General features: G+C 39.0%; 1 protein-coding gene across 2 annotated transcripts in view; it reads right to left on the bottom strand.

The window, feature by feature from the left end:
- LOC116397909 (importin subunit alpha-6) overlaps positions 1-12,332 on the bottom strand; it is a 32,881-nt gene extending 20,549 nt beyond the window's left edge. The window contains exons 1-6 of one of the 2 annotated variants that reach the window (XM_031873819.1): positions 12,173-12,332; positions 10,866-10,999; positions 10,013-10,114; positions 9,762-9,861; positions 9,134-9,228; positions 5,575-5,706 (exon numbers count right to left, since the gene is read on the bottom strand). In XM_031873819.1, the coding sequence (XP_031729679.1) occupies positions 5,575-5,706; positions 9,134-9,228; positions 9,762-9,861; positions 10,013-10,114; positions 10,866-10,994 (558 nt within the window). In that variant the 5' untranslated portion in view covers positions 10,995-10,999; positions 12,173-12,332. Of the gene's footprint in view, positions 1-5,574; positions 5,707-9,133; positions 9,229-9,761; positions 9,862-10,012; positions 10,115-10,865 lie in introns of both variants that reach the window. The other variant, XM_031873818.1, reaches the window with a different exon arrangement.
- Between the last annotated feature and the right edge of the window lie 2,810 nt (positions 12,333-15,142).

Genomic DNA, 15,142 nt, shown 5'->3' on the forward strand with positions numbered 1-15,142 from the left:
TATTTAGTATATTTAACTTTTGATTTTACATTTAAACAGAGAAACATAATAATACAAATATACAAATGAATACATTCAATACAATAGTTCTTCACATCATATTAAGCAAAAAATAATTCACTTTAACCTATTATTTATTGCTTTAAATTAATATTTTACCTGGTCGCACCACCATGACATTTATCAGTTGTGCCACCTGAAAATCACAGGAAATATGCAGACAATTTGCATTTTTTTTTCAAATACAACATGCTTTTAGTTAACAGACTCTTTTTAAGTAAAAGAAGTAAATATTTCATAGTAATCATGTTTAGCACATAACTGGAATAGGCAAAACCACAGTCGCTTCCGCCTGGGGTGTTGCAGCTTCTACCTCATTGTAGCAGTGTTTTGCACACACTCGATACATGACTTGTTGTCTGCTCCCTGCGTCGTGCTGATTTTGCTTTACTTGACAGTGGCATCCTTAATAGTTAAAAAATATTCATTAATATCATAAAAAATAGTTTGAAAGTGTATAATATCTTTAACTTAACACTGTAAATAATGTTAGAGCTTTAAATATAATATAGAGTAACATTCTTTGCAGTTGCACCACCTGCCTTACTGGTTGTGCCACCTGACATTTGCAACTGATTTCAAATTAAACAGGCATCTACTAGGACACTAGCATTAGCTTTTGTTCTTGCTAACAACTTGATACATATACATTTTAAATAGAATAAAGACATTTATGATAAAATAACATTTTTCTAGTTTTACATTGGTTGTACCGCCCTGACATGGAAAGTGAACCACTCTACCTATAAGTTGAAAGTAGCTGTTTTTATCAATATTCAAAAGAGATATAAAAACATTTTCACTCTGCTATAAAGGTCAGTTGAGGTCCTCTTGATGATGCAATAACCTGTTTACTGTTTTCCACTTTAATTTTATAATAAAAGTCCCATCTTTACAGCTGTGCCACCCTGACATTTGAGAACATTCAAATTGCTGGACAAAAGTTTTTAAATTATCGCAACAGCTTAAAACTATTGGTATTTGTAAAAATTTGGTTTATTTGAATCGTTTCAACAATAAAAGCATGCCATAGTATTTTATTTTATTATCATTTAAATACCTTTTTTAATAGTTTTCTTAGTCTGTTCATCTGCTAGGACAGGTGCACCGCCTGACATTTTCAGGGTTTGAGATGCCAAAACATAAAATAATATATATTATTTGATTGTACTGAAAATGTATCAAAACTAGATAAAACTAGGTTTTCTAGAATGAAATTATATATGTCACGAATTGATACAATTATTTTCAAAGGAAATAGTGGACTCGGACACAAAAATATGCATGTCATGTCATTGACCCAAATACACTAACTGCAGAGTGCAGATACATGAATACGCCGAGAGTGTGTCTCCTCTCTGCTCTGATTGCAGCTGGGACTGCTGCGCGTCAAAACACCATAAAAGTCTCCAACAACACCAGAAAAAGTCGCTAGATTTGTCGCTAGTAGCTTTTGACAAATAAAGTCGCCATGAGGGTTTGGAAAGTCACCAGATTTAGCGAGAAAGTCGCCAAGTTGGCAGCACTGGCACCGACTAAATGTGTCCCCACCACAACATTGGACGTAACAATGGTTCCTATCACATATAAAACAACAAAAATCCATCTTCATAAAAACAAGCTGTGCAAATAATAATATATAAACAAGCATATTAAAGCTACTGCAGATGTAAAAACAAAAGCAGTTCACTTACCAAAGCTGCTGTTCACTATTTAAAGACAAAGTCCATCCTTCTTTCTTTGATTACAAAGAGTTAATCCCACGGTTGTTCAGTACATCCGTGCGTTTTAGTTCCAGTAAGAATTCCTTCTCGATTCATGGACGCCAGTGAAGACAGTTGAGCCTCCCCAGTTGTATTTCTTGAATACGTTTTAATGCGTTTGAGGGCTGAAAATGTCCGCTCGACAGAGGCAGCAGATATTGGGATTGTCACCGCCCAACATGTCACGCTAGCCCACTGACCAATCACGTATGGCTCGGCCAGCTACAAGGCTCTGACATGTCAAAGAAAGAATTTGCTGTGGATCATTATTGGATCTATATAATCAAAAGTTACGAAAAGCTTATTGATATCTCATTGCATTTAAGAATATATGGACCAATGAACTTCATAGGGGCGTGGCCTTCTACAGCAATACATATAACTTCAAAACCATATGGCCAATCATCACAAAATCTGTAGTATATGTTCACAATGTGTCCTGTAACATACATTTCATCGTTTTCAGGCGCTTTACTTTAACGAACTCCTCCCACAGAATTTAAGTGATCGACTTCAAATGTGGTCAAGATGATCTTGAGACTTTAATGATGAAAAGTTGCTAAAATGGTCTACTGACATTGAACGACCTTCGTTTTATGTGGCGCACATGTCACGCACATTTCGTGCCGTTTGCCATGAAAGAGGAAGTTGTTGTAACTCCAAGGTACTTTATTCAATCTGCCCCAAACTTGTCATGCATGATGCTGGTCCAGGCTTGAGCACATTTCCATGCCAACATTTTCACAAAGTCATAGCGCCACCTACTGGCAAAAGGAAATGACAAGTTTTATACTTTGATGTACTCCGACTAGGAAGTTGCCCAGATCAGTCTCAAATTTGGTAAAGTAAGCCGTAATACATTGATAATGCTTCATCATGAATATTGTGAGTTGTCGTTAAACGCTGTTGCCGTGACAATGCGTCATCCGCCATAAAAAATGAAGCTTATTTTTCTGTGGTTTAGGATGTTCAACAAGCCTTGGAACTTTGCACAGGTGTAAAGTGATGGAAATAAATATTTCATATGGCTTTTTGGCTTGACCCTTTCAAATTGCCTCGATAGTGCCCCCTACAAATTTTCAAAAATGCAGCCCCAGTGCTACGTTTGATCTACATGTATGCAGTTTGGTAGGCACATGTATCACATGAAGACTTAAAAAAAAGTGTCTTGGGACCATGCTCTAATATTAACGGGAAGTTGTCCATTTAGATTTTCGTGTGAATTTTCCCATGATTTCTAGTCACTATACTTTAACGAACTCCTCCTAGGGACTTTGTCAGATCTACTTCAAATTTGGTCAGTATAATCTAAAGACCGTTGCTATTAAATGTTACTCAAAGCTTTACATTTGATGGAATGGCGTAGCCGTGGCAGCCATTTTAAGTGATTCGCCGTTAAACAACAAGCTGACTCCACAAAATGCAGCCCCAGCGCTACGTTTGACCTACATGTATGACATTTGGTAGGAACATGCACCACATGAAGACTTAAAAAAAAACTGTTTTGGGACAACACTCTAACATTAACAGGAAGTCAGCCATTTTCATTTTTGAGTGAATTTTCTCTTGATTTCTAGTCGCTATACTTTAACGAACTCCTCCTAGAGACTTTGTCAGATCCTTTTCAAATTTGGTCAGTATAATCTAAAGACCTTTGGAGAATTTTATTTTAAAAGAGCTTTAAAATGTAGCATTCTGGTGTACTCTGAGAAGAAAATTAAGTAAGACATTTATTATTCTGTTATTAATCAGTATTTCAGCTCTATTAACCTTTATTTAGACAAAATCCATTGAGACAGTCTCCTTTTCAAAAGTTTGTCATAAAAACACAGATAGCAAGAGTAGCGAGAACCATCGCCTGTACAAAATAAAAGAGATTCGTTTTTATTGAACCCTGTTACTGTATGGCTTCATATTAACTTCCACTGTTACTGTAAATCTGTTAGAATTATGGCCTATCTTCTATTTGCAATTAATATGCATTCAATCCAGTTCAATTATTTAAATTAAAATGATAATCAACTCTTGCTAAAGTAGTTTATCAAGAGTAAAATATTAGCTGTGATCTATACACACCTCTGCATTAGCAACCCGCTGAAATGAAGGTACAGGCACCTTAACACTCATTACTTCAGGGCCCTTGGGAGCAACTGCACGTGGGACTGTTGGGACTGGAAGTACACTGGCTGTGGTCATACAGTGAACAGTGTCTGGCAGTGTGATGAGAGGGCATGTGAGCCCTTGTTGCTGTAGTTTATCTCCTTGGAGCAGAGGCTGCATTTAGCATGCCCTGCCTTATCAATGTATTTAAAAATACTGTCACAGCAGGAAGCTGTACTCACGTCTGTTTAGACCTCCACCTTTATCCAGGCCCAGCTCCACTCACATCTCAGCTCTGCGTCAAGCTGCTCTACACAAACAGCCTCCTCTCCCTGAAGCTCTTTGACCACATCATCTCATCAGTATCTGGGCCTCATCATTGTGGTCATAAAAGTTATCACCATGAAATCGCCTCATTCTACTTTGAGTTAAAAAAAAAAAAAAACTGCAACCAGATCCGCTGTTTTTCCGGTTAAACATTAACGAGTGACCGCGTGAACTGAACCGGAACACGGGGGGCATGTTTCTTCACGTTACGTTTTTTCCTCCTAAAACGCGATCTTCTTCTTTTCGTTTCACTGAAGCGTGATGGTTATATGACAGTTTCCCATTTCTTTACACAGTCCTTTGCATTTTTATTGAACACTGCAAGGTCTTTTGAGTTGCAAGGGTTGGGTAGTAGAGGGCAGACAAGGCAATGCTCCATAGTATGGTCTGCTTCTCCACATTCACATGTGGTTGGGCCAGCCTTGTAGCCCCATCTGACCAGAGCAGCCTTTGATCGTCCCATTCTTGTTCTGAGGCGGTTTAGTGTTTTCCATTGAGCCCATGTTGCTTCTAGGCCAGGGGGAAGGTTTTCACTCAATCGCGATGATGACGAACGTTAACAGTCGACAAAGTTCTGCATGCAGTGGACGTTAACTTAACCCAGCAAGTCTGAACGGTAACGGAACATAACGTAACTTAAACTGTAACGGAGGGAAATGAAGATGGTGTAGACATCTTAACGCTGATTGGCCAAGACTCTATACGTGAAAGATGTTCTATTGCGAAGATCACAACGTCACCTTTTCTCCTCGTCTCACTCCAATCTGGCTGACCAGTTGACCCCCACCCCCAACAAAAAATAAAAACTCTATGGATCTACACGATTCACGTGGATGACATGTTTTGATTCAAAACGTCGAATTTCGCGGAAAAGCGACAAGTTTGCAGGTATGTATTTTAAGAGCAGCTGTCTGTGATTACTTTGTGCATGTGTATTGTGATAATAGCTGATATGTGGTCTGTTGCTCGAACTTAAACCTCTTTCACTCTGAATGTAGAATAGTACTTTGACTACTGACATTGTGAATGAACACTAATTATGAGACTTAGTTTATCGTTTGGTTATTGGTCCCTGTTTGCAGGGTGGTGCCCCGTTATTATAATTTTATTATAATAATTTTACTGACTAAAAATGCTATTGATGTAGATATTTTAGTTTTCTTAAATGCTGATAACTCAAACACGCTCCTTTTTGTTGCCAACAACTGCCTGCACTGAACCGTGACCCTCGAACTGTGATAGTTCGGTATGAATACACAAACCATTAAATCCCTAACAATGACATTTACAGCCGTGTCTAATTTGTTGTGTTGTAGGCTCTCACCTGTTCCTGGACGTCCTCGTAGTCAGAGTTCATTAACTCAATGAAAGTGGGAACAGCTCCCGTTTCAATCACCGCCTTGGTGTGCAAGAAGGTACCTGAGACGATGTTGGTTAGCGCCCAGGCTGCCTCAAACTATTGGAAAGAAAGCAATGGATCAAGCAATATGGAACATTGTACATTTTTTACTGCTGAAGTGACAATGAGAGATAAAAAATATTCTTTCACTGGTGCAAGTTATTTTTGGTAGGGCCATTTGAGAAGCAGCAGGGACCATTCGGTGCTGGCACTTTCGTGCTCGGGCCCTAATAATAATCTTTACAAAAACAATAGGTTACTCACTGTGGTGGAACAATTATTTTACCCGCTGTTGAGTCTTTTTCAAGCTGAAATTAAGAATATTGCCAAACAGAACTTTTCTTTTAAAAGTATTTATTCTCCGGCCAAAGAAGAGGCACAGTTACACGGAGTCACTCAGACTCCGTAGAAGTGTGCACTACACATTACAATTCGTACAGAGTTATAAAGAGAGTGATCAAAGGTGGGGGCCTGTGTACTGGAACATCCTGTTTCATCCCATGCAGGCCGTGCTGTTAAAGAAGTATAAGAGGTGCTTCCCGTGGGAAGAATTCACTTAAACGAGTCTGTCCATTCTTGGTTAAAGGCTCTGGACTCTCTGAATATTTTTCTCTTTTCGGAGATCGTCTTGTGAAATGACTTCTCCAACTCACGTAATAATGTTCCTGCTCTGCGATATTTTTCCTCGTCCCCGATGCATCTCAAATTTGTTCAGCGAAATCTCAAGATTGTTGGGATGCTGTGACGAGCGAGGATGCTGTAGTAACTTGAATTTACTTATTCCAATCTGCCCAAAATTGCACATGCTGGAGTCTAGGCCTGAAGACATCTACACACCCATATTGAGTTGTAGTCATAGCGTCACCTACTGGACAGGAAATCCGCCTCATGTGACAAAGATCATACGATTTACAAGAAATTGACATGGTGTGATCTACAGATGATATAAAGCAACATGATATCAAAATAGTGTGTGTGATCTATAGCGCCACATAGTGAACACAGAAAGTGGTGTAAAATCTGCAATATTTTCTCAAGTGTCTTTGAGTTTTATGAAAAGCGCTACATAAATAAAATGTATTATTATTATTATTAATAATATGTAATTTCCAGCGCCATGCATCTAACTAGCACCCTCACTGTCTGCCGGTAAAAAAAAGCCCAGCTGTGTCATCCAGCGTCGAGCAATGGCATATTTGAGGGGCTTGGTATGCACGGAAAATTTAAACTCCTTTTCGAGGCCGTTGATCTACTCGAAAACGAAACTTGGTGCACACATCAAAACCTGTGAACATTGGGGAGAAGATTTAGGGCTTGGGTTCATGCGTGTTTAGCTTGCGTCATAGCACCTCTTAATGTCTGGAAGGCCTTGGTTGAGACATAGTCACCCAGATATTCTTGAAATGTTGTACACACATCAGCCTCATGATTTCAAACACATTTGCCATCGGCATTAATTAGCTCCGCCCAACAAGAAGTCGGCCATTTTGAATTTCTGGTTGGTATAACCTCCTCCTAATGGGACACTTAAATGCGAAGGATTAGTCCATACCTCTGACGATGTTGGGATTTTTTTAGGTATAGAACTTTTCGAAACTTCTCCTGGAGCAAAATCTCAAGATGTTCGATATGCTAAATTGCAGAGCTTATGGGTTTTCATTAAACGGCGTTGCTTTGGCATGGCAGGAAAGTTCATGTTTTGCCATGACACTGATTTGCTGATTTCCAAATGTTCTAAACTTTGGTCTGGTGTTCCACCATCTTTAGACTTTCGTTTGGGCATTCATAGAGTACATCCACACTACTCCGTTTCTAAACGTAAATGGAGTTTTCAAACAAAAACAATCTCCGTCCACACGGCATTTCAGCACCGTTTTCGAATTGATCTCCGTCTATACTAACACGCCTGAAAACGAATATCACGTGACTCTTCACATACACTGGGCATGCGCGTGGGTGTCGATGTAAACAGGAAGTAGATTGGTTGCTTAGTAAAAAAAAAAAATATATGACAGAGTAATAAAGTAGTCTTTAATAATGAAAGGTCGTGTTTGATACTTAAGATCTTCTCTAAAATCTTCCTCTATGAACTCAAAAGACACAGTTCGTGGAAAGTTTTAGAAGTTTTATTTTTCAGACTTAGTTACAGAGCTGCAGGTCTTGTTCTATCTCTCTCTCACATATCAAATTTACTTTAAAATCAACACTTACACGTAACAGTTTGCTAGATTATGGGTCCATAAATGTGGTCATCACACGTCTCTCACTTGTTTCCTCGGTGTTGTTGTTGTCTGTTCTCATTCGTAGCTCTGCTGGTGGCTTAACTATCTGTCCTACTGAATAGCATTTACTGCTAACAGTGACTTCAGACGGCCGCTTCGTAGGGCCGACAACGCCAAACTGGAGAGCAATTCATGTTTTGTTCCTTTATAGTTTATGTGTGTGGACTTCACAATAGTTGTGCAGAACAAAATAAGCATTAATAAGGACAGGAAAGTCCTCAGTTTTGTGTCCATCACCCCCCCTAAAGCCGCTAACTGTGACTTCAGACGGCCGCTCCATAGGTCTGATAACGCCGCTGGACACGCCGCTCACTGATCGCTCAAAAGAGCTGCTTCCTCCGTAATAATGCAGACTTTAACTGAACAACAGCTGCTAGTAAAGACAACAAGGTCAACTCTAATCAGTTGTCCATGTTAAATTAACCTGGTAGTCGATCGGTATTCAATGTTGTCGTTTGTGAGCTTCCGGGTAACGGTCACGCGATAGACGTGACGAATCAGGGAAGGACACGTCATGACTGCTAAGAACCAATCAAGTAGAGAACGCGGGTGTGGGCGTCATCGTTTCTAATCGTAGCCATCCACACGAAAACGCAACCGCGGACTTTTCAAACTTATCCGACCTCGGGAGCGTTTTCAAACTTATCTGTTTACGGTGCTCTAAAACTCCGGTGTAGTGTGGACACTCAGTGTAAACGTAGCAAAACATATGCGTTTTCAAATGGAAACAGAGCAATGTGGACATGGCCTTAACTTCTCTCTTTTCAAATCCTGCATGGCCCTGCAGTCTCATGCCCTTTTATGGGGATTGATAGAGCGTTTACCTATGCAGGTTAGGACCAACTGGCACGCACCTTCAATTTATGAGGACAATGGAATTCACTATTATAAGAACACGGGTACGTGTAACAATTCTGCGGTTAAAAAGCACGTCATAAATGAATTGAAATGCACAGTATAAATAAAGCTGCCTTCAGAGGTATTGCTTGCAGAACTTGGCACTCATGAGCACACAGCTTTTTTTTTTTTTTCTCAGTAAGGCTGCCTGCTGTTCGGAAACTTTCTGGCTCCCCCAACCCCCTTATGTGCGGAAATGTTACTGAACCTCCACAAGGAGAAGGGAGGGAGAATCCAGACCTACATATAAAACTGATTGCAGCTCATCAAACAACAGGCCTTGTGCTGTGTTGTGAAGCTCTTACCTGCAGTGTGCAGTTTTCACTCCTCTTAAGGAGCTCCACAAAACGAATCACAACACCAGGAGTGGAAATTACCTCATCTATGGGTGGATTGGGCTCTGGACAGAAAAACAGAACAGATCTCATTGATGGCAGGATTGAAAGAAGGCAGTATTTCTCATCAACTAATGTACAAAAAGAGATTAGAAATCAGTGTACCCTTTTGTCCGGTAGAAAGTGTACATTTAAGTGGATTTAACATCAAATTGCAATATAATATTGACACAATTAGATTTATATAGCCCAATATCACAAATTTGCCTGAAGGGGCTTTAGTTAGTCACCCAATCTTTATGTAGTCCTCAAAAATATCAAGATCTCTTGCATTGCATCTGTTTTTCATTACTTTCATTTAAAAGTTTCATATTTAGTGTTTAATGTCGTGGTGTTTTTGCAGAGTTTCTTTGTCAAACAGTCTGTTCAGTTGTGATGAAGTGAGAATCTCAAAAGTTGGCTCAGTTTAATCGCTATTATATTAATCAGTGACAGAGTGGTACAACAGATGCTGAATTAAAGCTGTGAGATGATTACTTAAACTTCAGATCAAATAAATGATGTAAATAAATCTAAATTCAGGAGATGCAACACAAACCTTTGGAGAGTAATTTCCTAAATTTTTGTGTAGCAATTAGCTGCTGGTCTGGGTCTCCGGAGAAAATCATCCGAATCATATCTGGAGTTATGACCTCATCCTGCATAAATATCAAAACATGATAAATATTCAAGATCATAATCATGTTCAGATTGTAGCCAAGTACAGAAAAAGAGCCAAGATTGATAAGTTTGATATTGGGACTTAAGCTATGAATAGCAGGTCACAACACAACAGTAGTAAACACTTACACCTGCAACAGGTACCGTGGAGCTGATGTCTGGATCCTGGATTGGATATTCCAGCATTGACTCATTATTTAAAGGTGCACATACATTTCTCCTTTTGAACAGCTGTGGGCAAAGAGGCAAGGTCACATGATTAAACAGCTGTTTTTATTTAGCACCTTGGCTTGATGAACAGACCAGTGAACACAACAGCACATAAACAAATGCAGAAAAGTTTAATCTTAATTGAGACCATTTAAGGCCCTGAATTATGAAAACACGATGTAAAGCATTTTAAGATTTTTCACAGACTTTTAGACACTTGAATGAATACAAGTAGTTTGATTTATACAAGGCCAATCCACTGATGTCACTTCCCAAGCAGAAAACTAAAGACAGCAGTAATCTGTCTGACATGTTATTGTAATACTTTTCAAGCACACACATACTGAATATAAACTCACTAGCATTGTGGGGAACCAAATGCCCCAAATCTGAAATACACCACTGTTGATGTTTTGAGTCATAGCTGTGAAAGTTTTGATTTTCAAAAATATTACATTTGGGCATTTAAGGTTGCTTTAACAAATGTGGGAAGCCTTTCTTTAATGCACTGTTTCAAACTTCAAATTTAATGTAGAAGGGGTTTTAATCAAGTAATTCAAGATGAGACAGAGAAAAAAGAAACTAATCAGATGATGATGGCTTCTAGCTGATGCACATTCGGTTTTGCCCACAGTGAGGAAGAGGACCCTTTATCTGTGCCGGTGTTTTGTTTCTTTGATCTCTAACACTAAAGTGCACCCAATACACGATTCAAGATTTGGAGCTGTGTGTGCTGCCACTTTCCATCATATCAAGATGAGACAGAGTTTACCTGCTCTTCTCTTTTCTGTTTGCGTAGCTGGATTCCTTCCTCCTCTCTCCTTCGACGCATCTCCTGAGGATTCAACGCTTTGTTCTTATAGCTTTTTATCCTGTAGTTGTCTTTTCCTGGACTCGCCATTGTGTCTGTGTCAGGGTGAAGAACACACACTCACCATACCAAGTAGCTATCTTCCATCCGCAGTCAATGGGTAGGTAGACAAAATACAAAATGCAATACTAACTATAATGTGTACCAATCCCATAGTCATATCTCTGTCATACAACCAGCCCTACGCATTATAAGACCATGACAAGCTGTCTTTCCTGGATCAGGTCTGATACAGGGTTTGTGAAGAATCAGCCAATCACCAGAGCGAGTCCAGAGAAAAACAAATCAGAGATCCAGAGCAGCAAAAATGGCAATTTTCTAACAACGGACTGTTCTTAAATACATACATGTTTGTCTGGCAGGAAAGATCAACATATGTTATATAAAATGCAGTGGAGAGTATGTGAAAACATATTGTATCAATATAATATTGTCAATGTTTTACAAAGTTATATAGTGCAAATTAATGACAGCAAGCCAAGTAATTAAATACAAACACAATCCCATCCTAATTATTCAAGACGGAGCAAATACTACACCACCGGACCACTACTACAGTGGTCAGCAGGACTGGACCCAACATCCCTGCCACACTCCTTCACTAAGAAGCAGGTGTTTGATTGAGCCACACATCTCTATCTGATAAATAGCTACCGATTCAAACTGACCGAGGATTGTGAAAGTCTGATGTTAATTTCACTAATGCTACTTTATTATGACTATTTAACGAGCATGTCTGGATTTTTGATGCGCAGTACAACTTGGAAATTGGACAACAAAGTCACTTTTATGGCATCCTCAAAGACATTTGAAGAGATAATGTACGTAATGACAGCTCAACGTTGGTCCTATCGTATTTGGGAGATCTCCGTTGTACGTTCTGTTAAGCAGCACAGGTGACGTTAGCTAGGAGGTCATGCCAAACTCCTTTCCAAAAACTAGCTCATGTTAGCTGTAACGTTACAAGCTAAGTATGACCTGGATATCGAAGCTGTTGATGAACCAGCTGTGTTAATCCATGTACTTTGCATGACTGAGTTTTAGTTGCATCTCTCCGTGCAACTGAACAAAATGTATGATCATTTCTGGTCAATAACTAAACTAGTTTTGCGGCTAACTATTTAGTTAATGCTGGAATGTGTCAGATATCTCGGAAGTAATGTTAACTGTATTTAACGTTAGCTGCAATGACAACAACTGATTCTTACCCACTGAAGATCTAACGTTAGTGGACCTGAAAATGCGTACGGGTGCTTGGTAGCCACTAGCTACTACCACTGATGTAGAAGAACAAAGCTACAATCTCTAACTTTCCCATCTAACGCCTCGCGTCAACAACACCTTACGCCACTTCCGTCACCTGTCGGCAGCTTCTTCTTCCTCTTTTTTGAGGTTTATTGGCGGTTGGCAAACAATGAATTGGTGCATTACCGCCACCAACTGGTATGGAGTGTGGATCAGGATACCTAGTACTTATATGACAATTAAATGAAAAAGAAAATAGAAACAAAACAAAAACAAAACAACGGGCTCATATTTTCTTAATAATATTAATGAATCTAAGATATTGAAATAATACTTGATAACACTCACTTTTTGAGTTATTTTGCAGAATATCCACTATATCCAACCGTACCTTCATCTTGCCGAGGTCTCTAATCAGCTGCCCTCTTTCCTGCTCATATTTCTGACATTGCACAATAACATGTTAGTAGTCGCATTTTCCTGTTTCGTGTTTACCTATTTTCTGAAGCATACCATTTAGGCCTGTATGTCCAAATCTAAGCCTTGATATTACCGTTTCCTCTCTCCTGTTCTTTCCTGCACATCTCATGTCTCCCACTTTCCTCTGAACTCAGTAACACCATCGTCCTTTCCTGTCTTCTTCCCATTGCTTCTGCCACCTTTCCTTCAACCTCTGTTTAATGATACTTTTTGTTTCTGATTTACTGAAGCTGACTGCAACATTAGTACAGCTATTTTTTGTGGCCTCTTTTGCAGCTTTATCTGCCATTTCATTTCCTTTGACCTATGTCATATGTGCTGGTACCCATAGGAATATGACTGTCAGACCCATCATTTGAATTCTGTGTAATGTTTGTTGTATTTCTATAAGGATGTCTGGTCTACTGTCTGAATGGCTGTTCTGTAAGCTGGCTAATGATGAGCTTGAGTCTGAACAAATGATTGCCCTCAATGGTCTTGTGTCCTCTATTCACTGTAGTGCTAACATTATTGCCAGCATTTCCCCTGTGTACACTGATAGTCCCTCAGTGATCGTTTCACCTATTTTAATATTAAATTCTGGAACAATAAATGCCAATCCTATCTTGTTTCCTAAATTCTTTGATGCATCTGTGAAAACCTGGATATAACTGTGGTAACTGTCGATATGTGCCTGTATTGTATGCCAATTGAAATGATCCGCTCTACCGTCAGGAAGTATCCACGGTGCTATTGTTGGTAACGGGACTGTTGGACTGAAGTTTAATTTAGCTATATGTTAAGTTCTGTTGCTTTCTGTGCTACTGTCCACCAAAGCTTCTTGTCTCCCTCTTCTCCTTTTCCCAGCAAGGTTTTAACGTTTCCTGTGTTGGATGTTCTTCACTGTGTCCCTGTAGATTTGCCCAATAGCTCAAAGCTAGCTGTGTTCTTCTTAGTTCTAGTGGCATTTCACCCTGTAATGCAGCCGCTGGGGTTGTTTTAAAGGCACCGGTGCATATTCTCTTTGCCTGATATTGAATAATATCCAGTTTTTTGACAGATGTGCACAACCATAATCTAATATAGATCTAATGAATCCACTGTATACGGCTTTCAAAGCAGTTCTGCCCCTCATTCATTTCCCACCAAACACCTCATTATATTTAATACTTTTTTACATTTATTCTCTACTTTATTAATATTAGCCATGTGATCCTTTCATCAAACCACAAACCTAAATATTTAAAGTGTTTTACTCTCTCCAATTCATGATTATATAGTTTTACTTCACTACCAATTTGTCTCCTTGTAAAGAACATTGTCTTTGTCTTATCTTCTGAAAATGTACCTTCTTCTACCTTCAAAATGGCTCTGTCAATTTCACTCAACACATCATTTATCGTGATGAAGAATAGTAATGGACTGACAATACTACCTTCCGGTGTTACATTTTCAATACCAAACTTTCCCGAATAGTTCTTTCCTACTCTGACTTCTATACATCTTTTTAATAAAAAATCCTTTATCCATCTATACATTCGACCCTTAATACCCAACTTGCAGAGTCTAATTAGTAACCCTTCTCTCCACATCACATCATATGCTTTCTCTATGTCAAAGAAGACAGCCACAACACTTCCCTTGTTTATCTGTGCTTTCCTAATTTCATGTTCTAAACTTAAAGCTGGATCTAATGTACTTCTCCCTTTCCTGAAACCACTGTGGTATTTGGATATATATCCTTTACTTTCTATATAATATATTCATCTTTCATTTATCATTTTCTCCATTATTTTGCAGATATTTGATGTTAACGCTATTGGTCTATAGTTCCTGGGTTCGTACAATCTTTACCGGGCTTGCGTATCAGGACTACAATGGCCTCCTTCCAGCTTTGAGGCAATTTCCCACCCTCCCAAACTTTATTATATAATTCGAGTAATATATCCTTAGAAGATTCACTTAGATTGCTTAACGTAAGATAACAAATCTGGTCCTTGCCTGGTGCCGACATTTTGGTTTTCTTGAGACATCGGCTAAGTTCTGTTTTTGTAAAAGGCTTGTTTAGCAGATCATTAGTATCTTCCTCTTGCTGTAATATTAATATAGTGAGTGTGTGGTTAACAAGAAAAAGAGAGAGAGACAGGTGTTGGCAATCAGAGCAGAGAGAAAGGTTATCAGGGAAGTTGTCTAGTGGCAGTAAATGTATATTATAGATTACAATTTGTCCATGAAGAAACACTGCCAAAATACAAGTCAATACCCAAGAAGTATCTGTGTCTTGCTTCCCAGCTACTCGGCAAAAGTGAAGGGAGAGTCTGTGGGTTTTCAAACCGGAGCAGAGGTTGCGCAAAGGTTGACATACTTCTTTTGTGCCTTCATTTTCCTCGTAGATCAAACAACAGAATGGAAAACTTCGAAACTCCTGACATAAAATGTTTACCTCTGCTGTCCTGCTCTCTCTTCACTTTTGT

This window comes from Anarrhichthys ocellatus, unplaced genomic scaffold (genome assembly GCF_004355925.1).
Source record: "Anarrhichthys ocellatus isolate YVR2014 unplaced genomic scaffold, GSC_Weel_1.0 scaffold75, whole genome shotgun sequence".
Classification (NCBI taxonomy): domain Eukaryota; kingdom Metazoa; phylum Chordata; class Actinopteri; order Perciformes; family Anarhichadidae; genus Anarrhichthys; species Anarrhichthys ocellatus.